The 23,593-nt window shown below is 37.4% G+C and overlaps 2 protein-coding genes across 3 annotated transcripts; both read left to right on the forward strand.

Annotated features, from left to right (window-relative positions):
• The first annotated feature begins 1,045 nt into the window (after positions 1 to 1,045).
• gpbar1 (G protein-coupled bile acid receptor 1) lies at positions 1,046 to 6,416 on the forward strand. Its single transcript, XM_052148945.1, has 2 exons — positions 1,046 to 1,167; positions 3,598 to 6,416. The coding sequence occupies exon 2, from the start codon at positions 3,661 to 3,663 to the stop codon at positions 4,669 to 4,671; it is 1,011 nt and encodes a 336-aa protein (XP_052004905.1). The 5' UTR covers positions 1,046 to 1,167; positions 3,598 to 3,660; the 3' UTR covers positions 4,672 to 6,416.
• Positions 6,417 to 14,467: 8,051 nt separating this feature from the next.
• On the forward strand, positions 14,468 to 23,521 carry zgc:92380 (uncharacterized protein LOC445086 homolog). Of its 2 annotated transcripts, XM_052148539.1 has the most exons (8): positions 14,468 to 15,019; positions 15,892 to 15,974; positions 16,152 to 16,308; positions 17,420 to 17,584; positions 18,486 to 18,611; positions 19,166 to 19,404; positions 22,375 to 22,409; positions 23,199 to 23,521. In XM_052148539.1, the coding sequence occupies exons 1-8, from the start codon at positions 14,660 to 14,662 to the stop codon at positions 23,216 to 23,218; spliced, it is 1,185 nt and encodes a 394-aa protein (XP_052004499.1). In that variant the 5' UTR covers positions 14,468 to 14,659; the 3' UTR covers positions 23,219 to 23,521. The 2 variants fall into 2 exon arrangements, with proteins under 2 accessions (XP_052004499.1, XP_052004498.1); XM_052148538.1 differs by lacking the exon at positions 22,375 to 22,409 and having other exon boundaries at positions 14,496 to 15,019.
• The last annotated feature ends 72 nt before the right edge of the window (positions 23,522 to 23,593 follow it).

Raw genomic sequence — 23,593 nt, forward strand, 5'->3', positions numbered from 1 at the left:
GGAAGCTTGTTGACCATACATAAAACAACATAGGACAAACACAGAACCACATGAGACTACACAGACTACATAACATTTCCACGTGCACTTTATATAGGTATGTTATTTAGTCTGTGTAGTCTCATGTGGTTCTGTGTTTGTCCTATGTTGTTTTATGTAGCACCGTGGTCCTGGAGGAACGTTGTCTCGTTTCGCCGTGTACTGTACTAACTGTATATGGTTGAACGACAATAAAAACCACTTGATTTGACTTGACTACAAGGATTTATACAGTAGGCACTGATATGTTGCAGTGCTGATATAAAAATGCAGACTTAGAACTTAGAAACCGAGGTCATAAGAACCCAGAGTTACAGATTCATGCTGAGTATCACTATGAAATGGACAAGCCCACATTGTCACAATCTCTAAAACTTACTTCATCGTGTTCTCTTAAGTTGGAGTTGCAATTTGAATCTTGAAATATGTCCTTTTCTTGGTGTAAAATGAAGGCATTGTGTGGAGTGAAGAAAGTTTTGTTTTGCGTGCTTGCTTCTGTAGTGTTGAGCGGAGTAAATGTAGCATGTTTACTACCCACCTCTGCATATTGTGCATGCACATACTGGTTTGAGATGACAACGGGAAGTGGACACTTGGACATGTGTCTTCCTGAGTGGTCAAAAGTGGAACAGGGTAGTATGCTTATATGTAGTATGGAAGACATCTGTCATTTAATGTGTCACCAGGACAGAAAGTGTTATTGTCCCAAACGTATTCCCCAAGCTTCCATAATGGCTCAAAGTATATTTTTACCAAGGCTCTGAGTAATAAAAATAGCTGCACAAACTACCTACGAAACTTGACCTTCAACTTGACGTTAACATTTTCTCATGCCCCCACCGCCTACTAACATTTAAACCATAACTTGTGTGTAAACTGTGGCTTCCTGAGATCAACTACCTCTTCCTTGCTGAAGTCAGAATGATGTCACTGTCTCTTTAAGAAGCATCCTGCTCTACAAGTTCTTTGTCAGCTCTGAGTCAGCTCTCATTCTGCAAGTGTTTACGTTCACGGTAAGAGGAGAGGAGCAACACATCATTTTCATATTTAAGGGAAATCACAGATTCACTCATGGCTGGGATATGGATTGTGTGTGTCTATTATATGAAGAGAATCCTTCTTTTTCAGGTGAGTGCTCTTTTTTTTGCACTCTTATTGAAATGAGTAGGAGTATTTAAAGTACAATGGGGACCAAAAGTCTATGACCACTAGTGAAAATGCTTCTAATGCTAATTCAATAATTTTCTTTTATTAATAGACATTATATTATCGGCATTATCAAAGTTTGCATGAATATCTTAGTATTTGGAATGTCCCATTTTTGCTTTCATGACAGCTGCATGCACTCATGCTGGAACAGACTCCACAAGTTTGTGCATACCTGATGATCCATGTTTTGCCAGCATGATTTGAAAATATTACAAAGAGCATCTTGTGTGTTTCAGAGGAATCAATTTAATCTGACCTTTTGTACAAAGGAATTAACATGCTCAATTACACAAATGTGCTTTTGTTTGATGATTGACTTAGAAATACTGCAGAATTGTAATATTTCTTCTTCATTTGACGTCATAACTTGTCTTTATTATATCACACCCTTACTGTTTTTTTCTGATTTTCAATGGATGAATCATTACCATTAAGGACAAGGTAAAATTACATCAAATGGCAACACAAACCTTTATAAATATTTAAACATTGCATTGGCTTATTAAAGGGTAACTAAACCCTAAACCAACTGTTTTTAGTTAATGATCTGTAAGCATGGGGCTTTATTAGTACTGGTCATTGATTCAAGTAATTGTTTTGACATTTGTGTATAAAGTGTTTTAATTCTACAATATATGGTGTAAAAACGTCTGAGTGCTGCCCTCTTCAGGTTGAACGGTGGCTACTGCAGTTGAATTTTCCTATTGGCTGTTGCGGTACTTCGTGACGTAAGCGGTGACAGCTGACATAAGCAGGTTCCAGCTCACCACGCCAGATTCATGTACATGTCGTCTTGCGACCGTGTGAGGAATAATAATAACATAGAGTCTGACAGCAGCTGTCAATTAATCCTTCACTACGAGTCTCAGGTGCCCAAACCCCCGCCCCCCCCGCTCAGCCCCGCACTCGGTTCGTTCCCTCCTCTATCCCCGCCGGGGTCTGCCCACTTTTCCTGCATTTTCAAATATTTCTAGTGGGTGGAGTCAGACTCTGAGCAGGTGTTTAGTTACCCTTTAAAGGAATAGTTCACCCCAAAATTTCAATGCTCTCATCATTTACTTAAAATTTGGAGCTCCAAAAATCCCATAAATCATCATAAAAGTAATCCATAAGACTCCAGTGGTTAAATATATATCATCAAAAGCAATTTGATAGGTGTGGGTGGGAAACAGATCACTTTTACATTCTTCTTCTTGTGTTGTTGGTGATTCACATTCTTCATGCATACGCCCCCTTCTGGGCAGCGAGAAGAATTTCAAGCAAAAAATTATTTAAATATTGAACTTTTTCTCAACCACACCTATCATATTGCTTTAGAAAATATGGATTAAAATACTAGAGTCATATGGATTCATTTTACATTTATATTTATGAGACAGTTTTATAGAAAGTGATTTACAAAGCCCTTATTACAGGAAAAATCCCCCCAGAGCAACCTGGAGTTAAGTGCCTTGCTCAAGGACACAATGGTGGTGGCTGTGGGGATCGAACCAACAACCTTCTGCTTAACAGTTTAGTGCTTTAGCCCACTATGCCACCGCCACTCCATTTACATTTTGGCAGCCACTCACTTGGATTGTATGGACATACAGAGCTGAGATATTCTTCTAAAAATCATAATTTGTGTTCTGCAGAAGAAAGAAAGTCATACACGTCTGGAAAGAATTTTCATTTTCGGGTAAACTAACCCTTTAAGATCAGCGACAAAGGTTTAGATGCTCTCTGTAACTGACGACAATGCCTGCTTTGGTTGTGGCTTTTGTCTGCGTTCAGTGTCTTTAATCCTTCAAGTATAAGAAGCACAGTTTACATTTGATTCATAATTAGACATTATGATAAAGAAATGTCTGATATTCCAGCTTTCCAAATAATTTTTTATTTATAATTAAATTAATAATTAAATTATAATCCTGTCATTATTTACACGCCCCCGAGTTGTTACAAACTTGTATAGATTTTTTTCATGTTACAACAAAAGGAGGAATTTCGAAGACTCTTCATGGTGCTTTTTTCCAAACAACACTGGCCACAGCTTTCAAACTCTCAGACTCTGAAAATGGCCAAAAAACACTATGAATATATGCATGCACATTTGCTATACAAGCAATGAAAATTTCATTTTTTAGCGTAATCTGAGGTAAAAAGCTACATTTTATGATACCATTGTTGACAGATTTTACTGCTGATTTGAAATATGTTCTTTCATATGTTCGTTTTTGGAGATTTCAATCTTTCCCCATTCAAGAAGATAGGAACTGTACTTGTATGCCGCTTGTTTACAAAAAATAGCTCCTAAGGATCAAGAATAGGAAACACTGGTCTAACATATTCCATTCCTTTGACTTTTAGGTCTTTTCTGTGTCCCTGGTTTAGCCCAGCGTGGAACAAGCACTCCTGGGGTTGAGCTCCAACATGGATGACAACTTGAGCAGAGAGAACTTAATCTTCTATCTCACAGTTCCACTCTCTACCGTAATCATCCTAGCCAATCTTTTCATCATACTGGGCATCGCCTGCAACCGCCAGCTCCACAACACTCCAAACTACTTCTTTTTTAGTTTGCTAGTGGCTGATCTATGCACTGGCATCGCCCTGCCTTTCATTCCCCGCATGGGACTTGACCGGCGGCTGGACTTCAAGCGATGCTTGCTAATGTACATCTTCCCTAACTTCCTGTTCCTGTCGTTCCTTTTCAATCTGGTGATAGTGCATTATGAACGATATCTGTGCATCGTCAGTCCGCTACACCACAGCCAGTTCTGGGTACACCAGTATTTTCCATTGGCTTTGTTGATGGCCTGGTTGCCACCGTTGCTTTATGCATCACTCCCTGCTTTTGGTTGGAATAACTGGGTGGAACCCAACACCAACAAGTCTTCCAAATTAAATGAGACTTTAATTCCAGGAGCTGGCAACAACTCTGGAGAAGAAGAGGTTTGCTCCTACAAGCAGGTCTTTCCTGTCGCCTTTATCTACTTGGAAGTGTACGGATTGGTGCTACCGGCCATGTTGTCCATCGTGGGCATGACTGTCCGGGTTTTGTGGATAGCACGCAAGCAGTTACGCAACATCTGTAAACTTCAACGTGCTGTGGACCGTCTGCAGCAGCAACAGTCGGACCACGAACAGCAGCTTAACTTGCGCTACGCCAAATGCGTGGCCGCCGTGTCGCTCACGTTCCTCGTCTGCTGGGTACCATATATCGTTTACCAGCACATGTCTGTGGCAGCGCTTCAGAGCGGGATGAGCTCCTCCAACTCTTCCTTGTACATCATCATGTCCTGTACGGGCATTGGGAGCATGGCCATAATTCCCCTCATACTAGGACTGGCTAACAGGCAGTACACCAAGCCCATCAGCAGGGTGATGGTGAAACTGAGAAACCGCTGCAGAGGACAGAACAGCAGAGATATCACGCTTTGACAAGTCAGTTTAGATGAGCCATAGGAGTCTATATGGCTCTGTTTCAACTCGAGTTGTCTCGTCTTAAGTTATGTTGTGTAAACTGTTTTATGAATTTTAAAAGAACAAAATATTTTATCCATCCATCCATCTCTATAGCAAAGAACGGCTCAACCAATTCAAATATCTTCTTTCCATTAAATCGATTCACAGGCTATTCAGAAACAAATTAAATGACATTCCAGTCAAATTCAATAATCAATAAATCAAAAAGATTTGAGATTAGAGGGTAAGAGTCTTCATACGTAGGGGAAGTTCAGTGGATAACAATGCATTAGCTTACAATATGTCACAGTGTTTAACTCATAGTCTAAACAATTGACATAGTAAAGGATGTGATTGTGTATGTGGTCTGATTCCCAGAAACTGTCCTCCCAGTGACAAATCCACTAAAAGTGCATTCATCATTATGACTCTGGAGAAAATCTTTTGAAAATTGTTTACGTATGCACATCTTAATGTGTGTTTCTGTCTGTGCGCGCCAAAGACAAAGCTACAAATTGCATATTAACTGTAAACAAGAGAAACAAAGACAAACTGAGCTGGCTGGTTTGTGTCATATGTTAAATTGGGAAAATATTGAGTCCTTTGACAACATTTATGTAACGTTACTTCAAACATTGCATGGTAGCTACACTCCAGTGTTGATCATTATTCAAATGTACATTTATATAAAGAAGAAAGAATTTGGTTAACCTTTTTTGAAAGGATTGAAATAGAAACTAGATGAGGTTGCACGTTCCCTGTACTTTCTTCCTTCCTTCCTGTTTCTCACAGAGCATTAAGTATGAGCTTTTTTCTTTCTTTCAGAAAACTAATATTGTCTAATTATGGGTGCTTGTAATTTGCTTGCAAACTGTTGTTCACACTTCAGGTTGGGGATTTCAGCAAACTCCCTTACCCTAAGTTATTAAACTTTGGCACATAACTTTGACTTGAAATGATACATCAAATTCTGCGACAGACAATAAATTGGGCAAAAACATTCAACAGACTTGCATTGAAGCTGGGTATCATATATAGTGGTTCCTAAATCAAGTTTAATGGAAAATGTATAAAAGGGAACAACATACTGGATGGAAATACCATCTCCTCGGCTCCACATTGGAAAAAGCTGTTAAGTATTGGCCTGTCAAACTTCCGCCAATTGATGTTGATGAAGAAAGATCATCTTTGGACAGTCACTCCTCTGCCTTTGTCTGCGTAAGTTATGTGTTTATAAATGTGAAGCACAGATGAAATATGTCTTTATAGAAGGGCATCATATAAACACAGCACCAGTGTTTTAGTCCAGTATCTGGGAGACTCAAAACAATTTCTAAATAGTTGACTCATTAAATGTATTATAGTGCAACTGTCAGAATGTAATTCATGTTGGCTCTGCTTCTCCTGATGTAAATGTGAAAGAATATATAAGAGATGTTTTATGAAATAAACAACAGTGGACAGTGGCCGTGTACATTACATGCCAGTTGCAATTTTGCCATTGTTGACAATGGTACCATATTACACCATCTGTATGATATATATATAGTATACATATTTTGCATAAAAAAAAGACCATTTATTTGATGCCATTTTTCAAAAAGAAATCTAAGCCTGTTTTCGAGACCATTAAAATAATTTGTATGTGACGTTAATGCAAGTGATCCTTGTTAGACTTACTTTAAAAATAACTGTATTATAATGATTTTTTTGTATTTATTTAGGCATAAAATAAAGGAAGTACAACAAATATACCATTTGTATATTTATATGTATTTGGTCTTATTATTATTAATAATAATATTAGTATTTTTAGTAGGATTATATTTTATATTATTTAATATATTTGTATTATTATATTATATTAATACAATATTTTAGAATATTATTATAATATATAATTATTATATAATATTAAAATAACTTGTTCTAAAAAAATACTAATGAAAGGTCAAGACAAATTTTATTGAAAATTGTAACTTTGTCACAGAAGACCACCTGTCTTATATGGACCCCCAGGTCTCATTTCTCTCAAATGGTGCAATAGTTCACTGTTCTTATACCTCACATCCTGCCTGTGATTTTATGAGCGTCATATGTCCTTCTACACAGAGTAAAGCCCAAAATGCAGACACATCATCCCCTAGCCAGGCTAATACAGACTATTTATTGTGCTATGACCTTTCATTCTGAAAGCCAGATCTAATAAGTGAGATTTCCACTGAGTTTTCATCAATGAAATCAGAAGTGCATCCACAAATCAGAATTTGAGATTAGATTATTTTAGTTCTCAGATCAGGAGAAATGCATTTTTACCGGAAAGGTAACTAGATCAAAATCAGATAAACTTGACTAAAAGCGGTACTCTTCTTTTTCCGTTTGTTGCCACAACCTTGTAAATGGTATCATCAGCTCCAGGACGTCATCTATAGTAAATGCTCCTCTTAGTGTCCATGGACAGGACATTCTGATTTGGGATTGAAGCTCAGCAGATCTTCTGAATGCAAAAAAAAAATTAAAAAGATGGTTAAACTAATAGTTAAACCAAAAATGAAAATTCTCATAATTTACTCATTTACATTTAGCAGACGCTTTTATCCAAAGCGACTTACAGTGCACTTATTACAGGGACAATCCCCCCAGAGCAACCAGGAGTTAAGTGCTCAAGGGCCCAACAGTGGCATCTTGGTGGTGCTGGGGCTTGAACCCCCAACCTTCTGGTCAGTAACCCTGAGCCTCAACCACTGAGCCACCACCGCCCACATCTCGTGTCATTCCAAACTGGATGAATTCATAATTAAGGATGAATTCATAATTACTGTATTTTTAGTTCTGAGGGACTCCTTTAATATCGAATGTGCAGTCACAGGTGGCATCAAACGTGACTCATCCAGTCAGAATTCAGAGTCGTAACTAGATTGATTGGTCGGCATGTAATACTACATGAGGAAAGAACAGGTGGGAAAGTTTTCTGACATTATTTATTTCCCTGAGAAAGAGCACAATTCGAATGTCCCGTGCATCTGGGATCCCTTGAGTCTGAATGATTTACACAAGACTACTATAGTTTTATACAACCATATGCCTGCGGCTGTTACATCTACACCTCTGAGATAAGCTCTATCCTGCTGAGCAGAACCAGACAGCAGCATAGCAATATGTATGCAAACAGGCCCCAGACACTAACAGTGGAGTTAAGACTCCCTCCAAAAGGTTATCACTGTTTTGTTTTTAAACCACCCAAATAATTTGGGGGAAACCAGCATTAGTATCTCTCTGTGTACATTGATGTGAAAGATACATTTCAATGTGTCATTCTGTCTTGATTATGACTACTAGATATAATCAACAGAAGCAAAAGGAAGTTGAGGCATGTAAAATCTAATCAGTTTACACGTTTGCTGTTTAAAGGTAGCTGAATGTTTTTACCCATGTTAATGCTCTTATCAAAAGTCTATGAACTAAATTGTCACAGTGAATTCTAATGTTATTGGATCAGTCTCTGTTTGACTTTCCATACTGTTTGTTAGTTCTGCAACAATCCCATCTATGATGGTCTGGTAAGGCTACAGCTATAGTAAAATGTTAAGTCTCCAGCACTTTGTTATTTTTATGCACCATGTGACAAATGATTTGTGACCTATGACAAACATAAACATTTATGACATGCAAACAATGGTTTATCATGCATTCAGTAGTCATATTCAGCCTACTATTAAATATGGGTCAACTCCTCTTAACATAAAACATTTTTGTTTATGCCAGTATGTTAAAATGATTATCATGGGAAGTTGCAAAAATTGGCCAGAGAGCTGTGAACTTTTAAAATCAAGGCAAAGGTAGCATGTAACACTGTGCCAGAGGTTGGTAGAGTACCCAAAAACTGTACTCAAGTAAAAGTACTAAGTCTTTTAAAAATGTATTCATCAAGTAGAAGTAAAAGTAGTAATGTTAACAATAACTTGAATAAAAAAAGTAGCAAATTATAAGGATACTCAAGTAGTGAGTAACAATTACTTCCGATTGTATCGGATATTACAGTATTAACACCTTGTGTGCATGAATCATGTGACTATTTGTACTTTTAAACCCTCTGTTTCAGTGATAGTTTAAAAAGGGAAATTATGATATAATTTATTCACCCTCATGTTCTAAACCAATATGATTTGAACACAATTAAGGAGAATTTTAACCACAGTCACCTTTCACTTCCATTTGTTTGTCATTTTTTTAAGTGAATGGTGGCCAAACACCTTGTTTTTGGTTCCAGAGAAGATAAAAACACAAAGGTTTGGAACAACGAGAGTGAGTCTAAATGGTGACAAAATATTATCTTTTATCATACCTAAAATAATTTCTGCAGAACTACGTTATCCCCAGAAGCCTGCAGTTGGCTAATGAGAAAGTTGTACCAACACAAAGAGGTACCAAAACACTTTCCCAGACTTTCGTTTTCACTGTTGGTGGACACCTCCTCGTTGGTGGAATGACCTTACCAACTCCATCCTTGAAGCAGTCTTCAAAAAACATCTAGAAACATCTTTTCCATGAGCACTTAACCATGCATTCCTAAAATGCATGGTTAAGTGCTATTAGTTACATTCATATGAGCAGACAGAGAATAAGTTTGAAATATATGTTTGGAGCAGAAGAAATAGAAATAATCCTTGTGTAAATTGTTAGCTTTACGCTAAGCTAAAATGCTATTTCTAGCCATTTTTCATGCACACGTTACCGGACACGATCATATTTATTTATCAAGAAAATTCACTTTAGATCATAATTTCTTTTTATCTAGTAAGACCTTTGATATTAGGGCAAAAATCGTATTCTTGATAATAATTTTTTTATTGTTTTCCTGTAAAAATATCTAAAAATCCTTAAAACAAGATCAGTTTGATTTATCTTGTTTTAGAAACAACACTCCATAAGATATTTAGGTTTTTCAGAGAATGTATTTCAAATGTAAGTACAATTTAACATGTGTATTTTGTTTTTATAGTCAAAACAAGTGAAAAAAATCTACCAGTGCTGAAGAAGTAATCCAAAGTACTTAGAATACGTTACTAACTTTGAGTAATCTAACGGAACATGTTACAAATTACATTTTACAGCATGTATTCTGTATTCTGAAATCTGAAGTGGAATACATTTCAAAAGTAACCCTCCCAACCCTGCATGTGTGTATATATATATATATTGGCAGCCAAAATTTTGAAATAATGGATTTTGCCCATTTCCAGCAGCCATCACTCCAACACCTTATCCTTGAGTAATCATGATAATTTGCTAATTTGGTTCTAGAAAATAACTTGCCATTATATCAAACACAGTTAAAAGCTATTTGGTTCATTAAATGAAGCTTAACATTGTCTTTGTGTTTGTTTTTGAGTTGCCACAGTATGCAATAGACTGGCATGTCTTAAGGTCAATATTAGGCCAAAAATGGCAAAAAATAAACAGATTTCTCTAGAAACTCGTCCGTCAATCATTGTTTTGAGGAATGAAGGATATACAATGCTTGAAATTGCCAAAAAACTGAAGATTTCATACAAAGGTGTACACTACAGTCTTCAAAGATAAAGGACAACTGGCTCTAACAAGGACAGAAAGAGATGTGGAAGACCAGCTGTGCAACTAAACAAGAGGATAAGTACATCAGAGTCTCTAGTTTGAGAAATAGACGCCTCACATGTCCTCCGCTGACAGCTTCATTGAATTCTACCCGCTCAACACCAGTTTCATGTACAACAGTAAAGAGAAGACTCAGGAGGCCTTATCAGAAGATTTGCAAAGAAAAAGACACTTTTGAAATAGAAAAGGAAAAAGTAAAGGTTTGAGTGGGCAAAGAAACAGACATTGAACAACAGATAATTGGAAAAGAGTGTTATGGATCTTAACCCCATTGAGCTTTTGTGGGATCAGTTAGACTGTAAGGTGTGTGAGAAGTGCCCGACAAGACACTCACATCTATGGCAAGTGCTACAGGAAGTGTGGGGTGAAAGGTCACCTGAGTATCTGGACAAACTGGCAGCTAGAATAACAAGGATCTGTAAAGCTGTCATTGCTGCACATGGAGGATATTTTGATGAGAACTCTTTGAAGTAGTTTAAGTATATTCATTCTATACATCTTCTATACATTGTGATCAGCTGAATGCCACTTTGGTGAATAAAAGTACCAATTTGTTTCCATAAGTGAATTATCTGTACATTATTCTGTAAAATGTTTGGCTGCCAGTGTACATATACTTATTGCACTCTAATCAGTCTGGGATACTACTATTCTGATGCTAGTGAAACTTTGTAATGCAGCATTATTCGTACTGCTGCTGCCTTAAGATGAATCTCTAATGATGCATTATTCCTCTTTTGTAAGTCGCTTTAGATAAAACTTCTAGTTATTACAGAAATAAAATAAACAATATCTCACAGGCTCAATTATATTATTATTATGTATTTATTGTAAATTTCTAGTTATGAATCGAAGCTAGATGTGCATTATTAACGTCTAATGTCACTATTTCACAACGTTTTAAAGTCCTGCATGCATTCTTATAGTTCAGTATATTCTGTGGCTTACAGAATACTCTATACATTGACAAAAGAGCCCTGGCTGCTGGCCGGCCGCTGTTGCTGCATTGATGAACTCGACTCGAGTGACAGAGCGCTGCTATAAAGTTCCAGTGCCATAAAAGTCCCATTCATAAATATCTCAATAAATTATGCCTTTATTTTATTTATTTATATATTTTTCTCCCGAATTTGGAATGCCCAATTCCCAATGCACTCTAAGTCCTCGTGGTGGCATAGTGACTTGAAGGACGAATCTCCTCCTCCGTTGCCTCCGTGTCTGAGACCATCAATCCGCACATCTTATCACGTGGCTTTTTGAGAGCATCACCGTGGAGACCTAGTGCATATGGAGGCCCATGCTGTTCTCCGCGGCATCCAGGCACAACTCACCATGCGCCCCACCGAGAGCGAGAACCACATATTATAGTGACCACGAGGAGGTTACCCCATGTGACTCTACCCTCCCTAGCAACCGGGCCAATTTGGTTGCTTAGGAGACCTGGCTGGAGTCACTCAGCACACCCTGGATTTGAACTCGCGACTCCAGGGGTGAAAGTCAATACTCGCTGAGCTACCCAGGCCCCAAATTACGCATTTATTAGCACTTATTAAATTAAAACCAGTAATGTTATGACAGGAACACTGCCCATTGTAACAAAGCAAAAGTAAAACAAATTTATTAGAAGGGGGTGCTCGAGGTAAATCTAGGGGTGCAATGCCACCCCTTAGACCAGGACTTAATGGTCACATTATGTCACATTATGTCAACCATAATAAAATAAGTTGTCTGCATTTGTCTGATTAGACAGCTGCAACACATTTCTGTGAAAACCTCAAAACCACAAATTCATAACATGCTCGTTTGTTTAACTAAACCAGAGCTGACTGAACAGATGAAACTCTTTGAATGGCACAATGGTGCTGGTCCTGTCCAGGTGTGCTTGTGAAGTTGAAGCAAGAAACAACTTGATTTTATTTATTCTGCTATTATGAAATAACTGCAGATGGTACATGGAATTATATAGAGTACAACAGGGCTAAAGGCGTACCAGAGTAAAATAACAAACAATATACAACAAAAAACACAACCAAGCTTTCCTTTTTGTACCCTTAAAACAAATAGCGATTTCTTTTAAAGGTATAGGGTACAATGGGGCTACAGGATCACCTTAAGGAAAATTAGATTTTGTTTTATCTGGTCACATAGTGCATCAAGATTGAATAAGTACTTTTATTTTTGTTGAATATTGATGCAGCAACATCATTTGCGTGAAAACAAATAATAACGGAGGGTAGTTTTGATTAAAATTATTTTTCTTTAAAAATAAAAAAGGTGGTGAGGGGGCCTTTACCCTAGATTTGGGGTAAAAGACTCCCAAGGGTTTTAATGATATTGTGTAGAGATAGGGACAGTAAGTATAGGGCAAAATTTGTCAACTAATGCAAATAATTTTGAGATGCCAAGATGGTATTTTGAGTAACAAATGTATGCATACTCAAAACGACAACCTCAGCTCTTCCTGTTAATTTCAACATTCTATAAACAAAGTAACCTCCATCGCAATATGAGCCCACTTTTTTCACATTTTTCATAACAATTCTGTTCCCCCCACTTAAGATAAATGTGTTTAATGGGGGCCTTTAGCCCCTGCAACAGGGGGGCTTTTTATGCCAAATAATTTCATTTATTGAACCTTTGATTTAATCACAATGAACAAAACTGAAAATTATAAATATGTATTTTATCTCAAAATAAATGCGATAATTTCTAGGATTTTCATTACATTTAAAAAGTTCTGTAACATTAAAATAATTATTACAAATTATTACAAATTACCTAAAAATCAAACTTTAGAAACTGCTGGCAACAACCTTATGGACCAGGATAATTTTGCAGTGCATAGTGAAAAACAGGTGAAATTATATATATTTCTTTTTTTTTTTTTTTGGGGAGAAAATAAAATCTTAGTCCCGTTGTACCGCTTAAATACAGTATAAATAGATACCTCACTGATTTGCTTAATGGACGCAAGTCAGTGAGCAAAGCATGAATATTCATGAGATGCAATTCGTTTTCCGCGCTGACCGCCTGAGGGAGCAAAAGACCACACAATGTCCTGTGGGCAAACGGGACCGGTGACCCTGCACGACAAATAGAGCCACTGTGCAGATAGATATTCACCAATTGATAGATTAAAGGATGACTTTAGAACCCGTTGAACATGTTGTGCAGAAATTGTGCACGTTAATCTAAAGGCCATATGAGTGCAACGCCTACGTTTCCCACATATATGACGGTGATACCTACAGTAGTTTTTGTAATTATAGCCCTTATGTAATATTTAGATTTGCACTATAATTTACAAGTTTGGAAACAAGCACTCATTCACCTTTCCCCGCATTTTATAATAGGCCTAATATGTTAAAGTCATTAAAACAATGAAATAACACAAATGGGAATTATGTAGTGATCAAAAATGGTCCAAACTAGGTCAAAACTGTCCCCCTTTGTGTAGATTACACTTACTAACTAACTACAATGAATTATTCTCTCTATAAAAATGATCTTGTATTTTAAACAATACCATAGGCAATACGTTTTGTTGAAACAAATGGAAAATGTTATATCTGTTTACAAAAATTATCTAAAGCATTTAAGAATAAGCATTTGGTTCAACGTTTTTAAGATCATGGGCAACATAAATTCAGTTATGTGTGTCCAACATTTTGACTAGGTAGTGTGTGTGGGGGAACACTAACGCATGTGTCTCGAGACGGGTTTTAACAGTTCAATTTCTATTTCGCATGACACGACGTCTAAAAAACGCGGTGCTCTTGCGCGAGACGCTGAAAAGAAAACAGATAGATGCAGCGCAACGCATATAACAGAACGCAAGTGTCTCGAGACGCGTTTTAACAGTTGAAGTTCTTTTTCGCCTGACACGACGGATAAAATACGCGGTGCTTTTGCGCGAGATGCAGCGCAACGAATACAACAGAACGCATGTGTCTCGAGACGCGTTTTTAACAGTTGAATTTATTTTATTTCCAATCGAGACGCGGCGCAGCGGTCAAAGACGTCCATATAGCGTTTGTTAACATAGGACGCAAAAATACGTCCGGTGTGAATCATACAATTAATTTGTACTTTAGTCAACTAGGCTGCTCTACTCTACGAGTCTTTGTTAACTTTACGCTCCTCTGTGGGATTTTGCAAACAAATGAGAGGCGTCCAGGTGTAGGTTTACATCCCACAGACCAATCACTTCATCACTCACCAGAGGTCCGGCTATATATATACAGCTGCTCACAAACCCGTCCATCACACTGTACCTGCCTCAGGTGAAAGAACAACCCCCATTAACATCGGTAAAACTTTAATCCGCAACATGTCAGCAATCAGGAATACTCTGGGTTCCAGAAATTTCTCCAGCTCAAGTTTAACTGGCAGATTGGGTCAAAGGGGCAACACGTTCGGGGCCTTTTCCCCAGCCACTTTAGGTAACTTGGCCAACAATTTACGCCCGTACGTACAGGTTAACAGTAACATGTTTGCCCCAGCGGATGATAAGGAAACCATGAAGGGTCTGAATGATCGGTTGGCTGGGTATCTGTCAAAAGTGCGACTTCTGGAGGAGTCCAACTCTCAGCTGGAGGAGCAAATCAAAGAGGCTTTGATGAGAAAAGAAGCAGAGAGCGGCAGAGACTGGAGCGCATACGAGAAGACCATTGCGGATCTGAGAGATCAGGTGAGCAAATAAAAGCTCTTGTTACTGTAATAATTATTTTATTTAATCATACTGTGCATCATCAGGCAAAAGTTTGGACATACCTATTCTTTCCTAATTATTGCATTTAAGAAAGTCAGCAAAACATGAAATAACACTAATGGAAGTAGAAGTTATGGTAACCAAAAATGCTTTTCAAATAACCCTTTGTCTAGATTCAGATCTGCACACTCTGGGCATGCTCTCAACCACTGGGGATGCTTTTTAAACAGCATTGAATGAGTTTCCATGTATGCTGGACACCTTTTGGATGTGTTTCTTTTCTGGTCCAACTCATCCATTTATTAATAATAATAATAATAATAATAAAATTTTTATTTTTATGATATATAAGTTTATATTTATCTGCAAAACTAATTTAAAGCATTTAATCATAAGCCTTTATATCAAAAGGTTTTTAAGATCAGGAAAAACATCTGGTTTAGCTTGCACTCAAAAAAGAAATAGTTTTAATATGTCAATTTCCTAACAAAATTCCACCAAATTTAATCGAGTAGTCTTAAGCAAAAAATTTTTTTACACAATTGCACAATTTAATTTGGTTAATTTTTTTATGAATTTGAAATGCATAAATCTTAAAAAGAGGCATGTGCATGTGGATATTCAAGAACAACTTTGTTTGTGTGTTTATTTATATAGTATACAATTGCTGTCATTTGTAAAGCATTTTTAGTGAGCATCTATCTATCTATCTATCTATCTATCTATCTATCTATCTATCTATCTATCTATCTATCTATCTATCTATCTATCTGTCTGTCTGTCTGTCTGTTGATGTATTTAGACAATCAATGCAACAATGAGCTCCATTTCTTTGAAATTCTACCCCTCAGATCCAGGAAATGGCCATGGATAATGCCAGACTCTTTCTTCAGATAGACAATGCACGTCTGGCTGCGGATGATTTCAAAGTCAAGTGAGACAAACATTTATTTAGTCATGACCTAATAAAACATATTAAAAATCATTGAAATCAAGAAATCCATGCTGGCCTAAAATGATCTGCAGCTTAGTTTGCTGTTCATCAAGTAAATATGATACTGCTGTACGCCCTGTAGTTTTGCATGTTAATGTGTGTTACCCCTCCGAGCAGGTTTGAGTCAGAGCAAGCCATGCGACAAGGGGTGGAGCAGGATCTTGCACGTCTACGCAAAATGCTGGACGACACTTATATGGGACGTATGCAATTGGAGAGCCAGATCGAGTCTTTGAGGGAAGAACTGGCCTTCCTTAAGAAGAGTCATGATGAGGTACACGCCTTAAATACACAATTTAACACATTAAACCTACATGTATGTACTGATGTAGGTGGTTTGTTTGATTTGTGTTTGTTTGAGGTTTTTTGTAATGCAACCACAACAGCAGTAATTAAAGGCACAGTTCACCCAAAAATATAAATACTGTCATTGTTTACTCACCCTTATGTTGTTCCACACCCATTTGACTTTTTCCATTGTGGAACATAAAAGGAGTTTCTAGGCAGAATGTTGGCTCAGTCACCATTCACTTTAATTGCCAGGGGTTTAAAGACTCCTTGGAGTCTAACCTTAGTTTCAGTAGTCACATCAGAGCAATAACTAAATCAGCCTACTATCATCTACAAAAAAATATAGCCAGAATAAGACGTTTTGTATCCAGTACAAGAAACTTGTTCATGCATTCATCACCAGTAGGGTGGACTACTGCAATAGACTCCTCACCGGCCTTCCCAAAAATGACCATTAAGAACTTGCAGATCATTCAGAATGCTGCTGCCAGGATTCTCACCTGAACCAAAACATTTGAGCATATTACTCCAGACCTCAGGTCTTTACACTGGCTTCCAGTTTCATTTAGAATTGATTTTAAGGTACTATTGCTTGTTTATAAATCAGTCAGTGGCATAGGACGTAAATGCATTGTGTTTATATCTTGTATTTTATTTATCCTTTTATGTAAAGCATTTTGAATCGCCATTGTGAATTAAATGTTCTATATAAATAAACTTGCCTTGCCTTACCCTCTCAAACTACTTAAATATTGTAAACTAAATGTTTTTATACTTGTAATCAATGACTGTAAGTAAATTATCTTATATTGTACCTTTGTTTCTCATTCAATTAGATAATTCGCAGTGCTCTATGGAGCCGTTAAATCACTCAGAATATAAGGACAGTCTTGTACCTTTGTCGTTTTTGCTTCAAATCTAAGTTTATAATGTTATTATTCACTTCAGAGCTTGTTGGTTCAAGGTATCATTATTGCACTCTATCTGAGCTTCTGCCAATAGTCCTACATACTCTACCTGGTTGGCTTTGCCCTAGGGCAGGCGTGATAGCCACTTTTCTGTTATTTTAGTAACATCTCATTTTATTTCATTAGGATGTTGCCAACCTGAGAAACCAGATCAATGAATGCCAAGTAAATGTGCAAATGGACTCTAAAAAAAGTGAAGACCTCAACGACACCATTAACAACATCCGCGCGCAGTATGAGCGAGCCGTGCAGAAGAGTCGTGAAGACACCGAAGCCTGGTATCAAAGCAAGGTTAGTTTTTTATTTTTTGTTTTTTTTTCAGGAATTAGAGGTACAAATATATAGATTTATTTATTTATTAGTAATATATATATATATATATATATATATATATATATATTTGTAAAAACTTTAAAAGATGATAGATAAACTATTATTTACCTAACATCTTTTAAAGTTTTTACAAATATATATATATATATATATATATATATATATATATATATATATATATATTTGTAAAAACTTTAAGAGATGCTAGATAAACTATTATTTACCATGAAAAGCCAGTTCACCTAAAAGCTGATTTTGGCTTGTACCTCATCATACCACATTTTTGACTATCCAACAATAAAAGCAGGCAACATTGTCATCATTTATATTTTTATCCCCTTTTCTCCCCAATTTGGAATGCCCAATTCCCACTATTTACTATGTCCTCATGGTGGCACAGTCACTCACCTCAATCCAGGTGGCGGAGGGCAAGACTCAGTCAATCCGCGCATCTTATCACGTGGCTCATTGTGCATGACACCGCGGAGACTCACAGCACGTGGAGACTCATGCTACTCTCTGCGATCCATGTACAACTTACCACATGCCCCATTGAGAGCTAGAACAACTAATCGTGACCATGAGGAGGTTACCCCATGTGACTCTACCCTCCCTAGCAACCGGGCCAATTTGGTTGCTTAGGAGATCTGACTGGATTCAACCAGCACACCCTAGACTCGAACTCGCGACTCCAGGGGTGGTAGTCAGTGTCAATACCCGCTGAGCTACCCAAGCCCCTCAGACCCAATTTCTAACCTATTCATAAAAAGTGCATTTTATTTTTGAAGTGATGTGTCCATAATTATACGGTACCACTATATTATCATGTGATCTGAATACCTTGTTCCTTTTTGTCTAGTTTGACAACATCACTGCTGAAGTGACTCAGAACACAGAAGCTCTGCAGGCTGCGAAAACAGAGCTAAATGAACTGCGCAGACAGAAACAGTCACTAGAAATCGATCTGCAGGCTCTGCACAACATGGTACAGTACACAAATGACGAGCACTGTCTGCTTGATCAAATTCATTTGCACATAGTCAGCACTCTCAACTGTCAGACAGGTATCCAGGTGCCCCTCTCTTAATAGTTATGACATTTGCTGATGCAAAAAGTGTTCCACACCTGTCTCTGTACATGCATTTCAACTGAATGTAGACATTATGCCTGTGTACCCAATTTCACCATGGGTAAACAGAATCTATTTTTTATATCAGTTTGTTGAGTCTTAGAAATAGTTAAAGCTCCGCTCTCACAGAAATAATTGCATTTAATTGTGTATAGTTTAAAAACATGAAAAAAGAATGTAAGTTTACGTGCTCAGATAACGAATCAGGTAACCATTTAAGTAGTCCTTAGGAGTCGAAAGAGTAGCTCAAAGGGTTTATTCTGTTCCAGCCAACATAGAAACCACTCCATGAGCACATTTTACCCAAAAATCGTGCTGTTCACAAAAATCTCAGTCTGAGGAAGCAACAGATACCAAGAGGGTAAAACCTAGCATAGGGTCAATTGCTTGTTTTATTTGGTGCCTTTCAGATAAGATCCCTTGAAGATACACTGCGTGACACGGAAGCACGCTATGGTCAGGAGGTCAATGGACACAATGCTCGAATCATGCAACTGGAGGGAGAGCTGGGGCAGGTGCGCGCTCAGGTGGAGCGTCAGCGGGCTGACTACGAGGCCTTGCTGAACCTCAAAATGAAACTGGAAGCGGAGATCTCCACCTATCACCAGCTCCTGGAAGGTGTTGGTGAGGACAAGGGAAATGATAACAGGTACAGTAAAAGAAGAGATGATGAATTTGTTGCAGTCATGAAGTGAAGAATAGTGATCAAAAAATCTGGATGAGAAACCTCCCATACAAATAAAAACCTTCTAGCCCTGTGCCAGGATTACCTCCCATTTAGACTGAAGCAAAAGCCTAAAAAAGTCCTATTAAAAAGGTACTGATTAGGGTTGAGCGAAATGTTTCATATTCACAATATTTTCACAATAATGTGGCTGGCATTATAAAACTAAGCAACATCTTGAACGTTACCATAATTTGAATGTGCTTTTTATTTGGACATTTAGTTTGCTAAAGACTGCACCGTTTAAAGGTGCACTCAGCAATAATTTTCCTCATTTAAAAGGTTTTACTTTTAATAGTAATATTTAAACATATGTAAGAAATCATGACCACTCTTGTGAGATGAAGAGTTCAATCATATGAGTAACCTTATAAAAGCTCTTTATTCTACTTGGGGCAGGGGTACCCTCATGGGGGCAGCCGTGTTAGGGTCACATGACAAGCCGAATATTTCTCCCTTAATCTCAGTAACTGTCCTGTTATTGGACACTTTCATTTATGGGCTAAATTACTCCTGGTTTACTGTGCATAGTGAATTTGGTAACTAAAAACTACTGTGTTTGAATGGTGCAGCATCTGGGACACTATGTGTCACTGTAAGCCAATGTAAGCCACTTACAAAAAATTACAGAATGCACCTATAATTAGTCTTGTGATCCTTCCTGCCTTAGACGTTGTCACGAACCCCTTTCCTCTGCCCCATCTCCGCTTCCTCGAGCACGCACACATACACTCCGCGAGCGTGCTCGCTTCCCGCTCCCTCGCTCCGCCCCCTTGAGCTCGTACGCTCTTTTTCCTCCCTCAGGCTTCCACGCCCGGTTTTTCTATTACGAGCTCTCGCTCGTAAACTATCTCTCCCCTCTGACACACATGCACTCCGCGAGCGTGCTCGCTTCCCGCTCATGAGCCAGAACATTATGACCACCTGCACTCACGCGCTTCCAATCCCCACACATTAGTTTCACCTGCACTCACGCGCTTCCGATCCCCACACATTAGTTTCACCTGCACTCGTCTCGTCACCTTTCATTGTTTACACCTGCACCTTCCCCTATAAATACCCAGCACTTCCGTTTCACGGGTGTTGGTTATTGTATTTAGTTCCCCGTGTCTTGACCCCCACTAGTCTCGTCTAGTTTTGACCTCCCTACTCGTTACCTTCTTAGCTTGCCAGCCCCCCATTCCTCTCCTTCCCCTGTCTTTTGCTCCCTCTAGTCCCCTCTTGCTACGTGTTTGTTCATCCTGTTTACCCCGACTTTGACCCTCGCTCCCCTCGACTACTCTCCCGGATTTGCCCCCTTTACTCTCCTTGATTCCCCGGCTTTTGACCCTACGCTACCCTGACCATTCTCCTTCTGGATTTTCCGTACTGTACCTTCGCCTGCTCTTTATTCAATAAAAGCAGTTTTGACTAACATTGTGACTGTCTCATCTTGTGTGTGTGTGTGCGGGTTACAGACGTATGGGTATGATCGTTGAGTCAGAGATGACGTAAGCTTCAGAAGCAACAAAATGCCGTTATTTGGCAAGTTCGATTCACTACTGTGAATAATTTCAAACTATGTGTAATAATTACTCATAAACCATTACTCAACAATGTTCACAGAGGTTTTGCTTTTTATTAATATTATCATGTTGGTGCATATTAAATTATCTTTAATCTCTTTTATTTATGATTAAAAGTCATAGAAATACAACAAAATGCTCAGTTTCTTCCTTGTGTTCTTTTAGTGAAAAACTGTGCAAAACATCCCTTAATTATATTGGTAACACTTTACAATAAAGTTCAATTTGTTAACCTTATTTAATATATTAGGTATCATGAACTATTGTACACACAATTTAGCCAGTTTTGTTTTATTTTTTACACGTTTACATAAAAAAAAAACAATCATATTAAATTGTGTCATTTTTTATTAAATAAAATTAATATAACAAATATATCTTAAGTTTTAATTACATTTAGTTAAAGATTACTTAATTTAATTTTATGGAAATATGTTATGAAATTTAAATGCGTAAATGAAAAAAAAATGGCTAAAATATTTTTTATCGTGTAACAATGAAAATAAATAAATAAAACAATAATAATAATAAAAAAAATAAAAAAAAAATAAAAAAAAATATATATATATATATATATATATATATATATATATATATATATATATATCTTTTTTTAATATACTATATTTATTATTTGTTAATGTTAATTTATATATAAAAACATTGTTCATTGTTAGTTCATGTTAGTTTATAATGCATTAATTAATGTTAACATACAATACTTACTTTTTAATGTAGAAAACTAATCAAGATTCAAAAATGCTGTAAATGTATTGCTCATTGTTAGTTCATGTTAACTAATGTAGTTAACTAACGTTAATCAATATTATTATTATTATTGTGTTACCATTGTATTTTAACTGCATTTTACTTTTTGCATTAAGCATTTTAAATGAGCTGTAAATGCTGTTTGGTTTAAAAGATTGGTTGCTTTGCTAATTCAGAAAAAAAAAAAACATAAATACTAAGATGTACTGTATATTAATATTAGCAAAATTATTGAGATACAGTTATTACGTTTATCGCCCAGCCCTTATACCAGTACTTTTGGAAATCTGGTCACTGATTGCAACACATAGGTCTTTTCACAAAGAGGTTGCTGTGTTCCCACACAATATGGTCCCTTGTGAACTGCCCACAAAAACCCATCATGTACAAAACTGAATCTTTCCATGGTGAAGCCACTAACAGATACACAGCACAAAATCTCCCCCTGCAGACCTGTGCGAAACATGGTCCAAGCATCTGTCCTTTTACAACAACAGACATCCCTTTTAACTCATGTTTACCACTCTGTTACTCCTCTCATGTTTTCTCTTCCCTCCCACAGAGTGGCATTTTCATTAGAGCAAGCGCTGAGCGCAGGTGAGTGGTGTGATGTGTACACTGGGAATCCTAAATGTTAATTAACAAACACGCTTGCCTAACCAAGGTCACGCTTGCCTTTATACTAATCACCACTCACTGCTCGAAGATCTAACAAAAATGAGTTCTATATAGTACTGCTTGGACCCTCCAAGACCAAACAAACACAAATCATCAGTCATACTGTTTTATGTTTCATACAATGATTCCTTCTAACCTGACTCGCATCTATTAATTAAAAGAAATGTAGTTTGTTGATGAATTAAATAATGCTTAATATTACAATGTTCCTTTCTCAGCTAATACACTGTACACAGCTGTGCTGAGTTCTAACATGGTGCATCAATGGCTTGTGTGCTTGTATTGTTTTTAGAAAAATACCTTAAGAATACATGTCTTTGTGCAATTTTAAATAAACCTTTTTAAAGTGCTGTAAGCAATTACTATGAAGTCCGGATCCCGCCTCGGAATAAAAAAATACTTTTATGGTGGGATTAAGGCACTATACTGTAGATTTCAGACGTTAGGGCTGTCCGTTAGCATTCCCATTCATCTCAATAAAGACAAAGTCGAAACAAATATGGCCACTCGCCTGACTATCTTGCGGTTACTGGGTCTAGGGATGTCACAAAGAAAGCTGTGATTTCTCAGTACGCCTTTTTAGTGATATCTGTCAGGTAGATGAGACTTTTTAATGTGTGGAAAAAGAAAAAAAACATAATAATCGCTTACAGCACCTTCAGTGAATCAGTAAAACCGTCTAACCTTCAGCTTCTGTTTTGTCTCTAGGGCCTCCTAATGGCTCTTAAGAAAGCCACCATGAGCCAAGAAATAGTGGACGGAGGGGTTGTCTCCCAGCACGAATTTGAGCAAAATCCTATTAATCATTACAACCAGGAGAGGGAAGAGGAAGAGAGGGATGAAAAGGCACCTGCTGAGCAGGAGAGGAAGTTGCTCAGGATGCCCTGGAGCAGAATGAATAACTTTCTACAGGACCGCCCAGCATTTCTACAACTATTATTACAGCCTCAAGGGTTCTTTAATTCTTGTTTTTCTTCACTTTCTTCTTTCTGCCAATTTTTTCTTTATAAAAACCATTAAAATCCATTTGAGTGTAATTTTTTGGTCTGTGTGCTTGTTTCATAATGTACAGGAAGTGCAAACTTATAAGTGGTAACAATTAG

The sequence above is a fragment of the Xyrauchen texanus genome, chromosome 18, assembly GCF_025860055.1.
Source record: "Xyrauchen texanus isolate HMW12.3.18 chromosome 18, RBS_HiC_50CHRs, whole genome shotgun sequence".
Lineage (NCBI taxonomy): Eukaryota > Metazoa > Chordata > Actinopteri > Cypriniformes > Catostomidae > Xyrauchen > Xyrauchen texanus.

Excerpts from the sequence above, each read along its gene's own strand:
- gpbar1 (XM_052148945.1), top strand. The coding sequence starts at position 3,661 with ATGGATGACAACTTGAGCAGAGAGAACTTAATCTTCTATCTCACAGTT.
- zgc:92380 (XM_052148539.1), top strand. The coding sequence starts at position 14,660 with ATGTCAGCAATCAGGAATACTCTGGGTTCCAGAAATTTCTCCAGCTCA. Across the intron at positions 15,020-15,891 it reads TTGCGGATCTGAGAGATCAG|ATCCAGGAAATGGCCATGGA; the intron begins GTGAGCAAATAA and ends TCTACCCCTCAG. Across the intron at positions 19,405-22,374 it reads GACAAGGGAAATGATAACAG|AGTGGCATTTTCATTAGAGC; the intron begins GTACAGTAAAAG and ends TCCCTCCCACAG.